This window comes from Protobothrops mucrosquamatus, unplaced genomic scaffold (assembly GCF_001527695.2).
Source record: "Protobothrops mucrosquamatus isolate PMUCROS unplaced genomic scaffold, P.Mucros_1.0 scaffold4559, whole genome shotgun sequence".
In the NCBI taxonomy this organism is placed as follows: Eukaryota; Metazoa; Chordata; class Lepidosauria; order Squamata; family Viperidae; genus Protobothrops; species Protobothrops mucrosquamatus.
In genome coordinates, this window is record NW_015390462.1 from 9,979 (window position 1) to 12,256 (window position 2,278).

At 50.2% G+C, this 2,278-nt stretch overlaps 1 protein-coding gene across 1 annotated transcript in view; it reads left to right on the top strand.

The window, feature by feature from the left end:
• Positions 1-2,278, top strand: part of LOC107299115 (Golgi SNAP receptor complex member 1) — a gene marked incomplete at its 5' end in the record, with an annotated part of 36,437 nt that overhangs the window by 7,202 nt on the left and 26,957 nt on the right. Inside the window, one exon of the mRNA XM_015828482.1 lies at positions 1,445-1,519. Coding sequence (XP_015683968.1) covers positions 1,445-1,519 — 75 coding nt within the window. The remainder of the gene's footprint in view (positions 1-1,444; positions 1,520-2,278) is intronic.

The window sequence follows — 2,278 nt, forward strand, 5'->3', positions numbered from 1 at the left end:
TGGCCCCCTTCATGACTCGTGGACTTCAACTCCCAGAATTCCTGAGCCAGCATGGGGGAACTATGGCCCCTTCATGTCTCGTGGACTTCAACTCCCAGAATTCCTGAGTCAATATAGCTCAGCATGGAAACCTCTCCATTTCTCCTCAGCATGGCTGGCTCAGGAATTCTGGGAGTTGAAGTCCACCAGTCATAAAAGAGCCAAGGTTGACTACCCCTGGCCTAGACAGTCATTTGTCTGAGACGGTATGGGTTCTCCTGCTCGAGCAGGGGGCTGGACTAGAAGACCTCCAGGGTCCCTTCCAGCTCTATTCTATTCTACTTAACGAGTGGTTGTGAGTCAAGGCCTACCTGTAGGCCTTTTGGCTTTGGGACTCCTGTTTGCGTGGCCTCTGAGGCTGTTCACCGAGTAGTTGACTTGCTCTTAAGACTTTGCATTGTGTTACTATTTGCACAGCTCTGATCCCGGAACTTCAAATAACATTATATATACCTTGGAGACTTTGACCTTCACACTCTCTCAATAACAACAGGGTGTGCTCTTGTAATCAGTAACTCTTGTGTGCGTGTGTTTATGTGTGTGTGTGTGTGTTTGAGAGAGAAAGAGAGGTGTTTTATTTGCACACAACCCGAACGATTGCAAACGTGGCCTTGTGTTCAGTGCAGATAGTCCTCGACTTAATGACCGCTCAAAATTACAGCGCCCCAAAGCTACTCGTGAGCCAGTGTTGAAGTTACAATGGCCACAAACACACACAAGAGGCCTCTGCTGAAATGGATTGGAAAATTCATATTCCAAAGAAAGGAGTTAGGCTGGCAGTTGTCCAAATTTAGGAAGGGGGGGGTGTCCTCATAAGTCAGGAGTGGGCAATTGTGGCACCTTTATGACCTGTGGACTTCAACTCCCAGAATTCTTCAGCCAGCTATGCAGCTGAGCCTTGGACTTCAATTCCCAGAATTCCTGAGCCAGCCATGCGACTGAGCCTGTGGACTTCAATTCCCAGAATTCCTCAGCCAGCCGTGCAGCTGAGCCTGGGGACTTCAACTCCTAGAATTCCTCAGCCAGCCGTGTGGCTGAGCCTGTGGACTTCAGCTCCCAGAATTCCTCAGCCAGCCGTGCGGCCGAGTCTGTGGACTTCAATTCCCAGAATTCCTTAGCCAGCCGTGCAGCCAGCCTGTGGACTTCAGCTCCCAGAATTCCTCAGCCAGCCCTGTGGCCGAGTCTGTGGACTTCAATTCCCAGAATTCCTCAGCCAGCCGTTTGGCCGAGCCTGTGGACTTCAACTCCCAGAATTCCTGACCCAGCCATACTGGCTCAGGAATTCTGGGAGTTGAAGTCCACAGGTCATAAAGGAGCCCTAGTTGCCCACCCCTGCCGTATGTTACCAGTACTTAAAGTCTGATTTCTTTTTCACCCGTTTTCCATTTTTGTCCACACCTTGCAGGTCGTACAAAAGTGGGTGCGGTGTCAACAACAGACGGACAGAGCTTTTCTTGAAGGAGAACGAACATCTCCGAAAGTAAGTCGCCGTCCTACGCTTGGCCTTTTCCTCTTGCGAGCTGTCGGTATCCCTGCTTACTAATTTCGTCGCTTCCTAATGCGTATTTATTGATTTATCTCTATCCCCCTGCCTTTATTATTTCTGCCAATCACTCGACATACTGACTTTCCTCTCGTCCCAAAGGTGCTTTTCCAAAAGGCAACTAGACGGTCTTCGTTTTTCCTTTGAAGACATTTCGCTTTTCATCCGAGAAGCTTCTTCAGTTCAGGCGGAAGAATGTCTATTTCTTGCAGTCATTTGGTCGTTAGTACTCTCTCTGAGACTCACAGGCCACTGGAAGGTTTAGTTCAGGGGTAGGCAACCTTGGCTGTTTTATGACTGGTGGACTTCAACTCCCAGAATTCCTGAGCCAGCCGTGCTGAGGGGAAAGGGAGAGGTTTCCATGCTGAGCCATGCTGGCTGAGGAATTCTGGGAGTTGAAGTCCACGAGTCATGAAGGGGCCATAGTTCCCCCGTGCTGGCTCAGGAATTCTGGGAGTTGAAGTCCACCAGTCATGAAGGGGGCCATAGTTCCCCCATGCTGGCTCAGGAATTCTGGGAGTTGAAGTCCACCAGTCATGAAGGGGCCATAGTTCCCCCATGCTGGCTCAGGAATTCTGGTAGTTGAAGTCCACAAGTCATGAAGGGACCATAATTCCCCCATTCTGGCTCAGGAATTCTGGGAGTTGAAGTCCACCAGTCATAAAGGGGGCCATAGTTCCCCCATCCTGGCTCAGG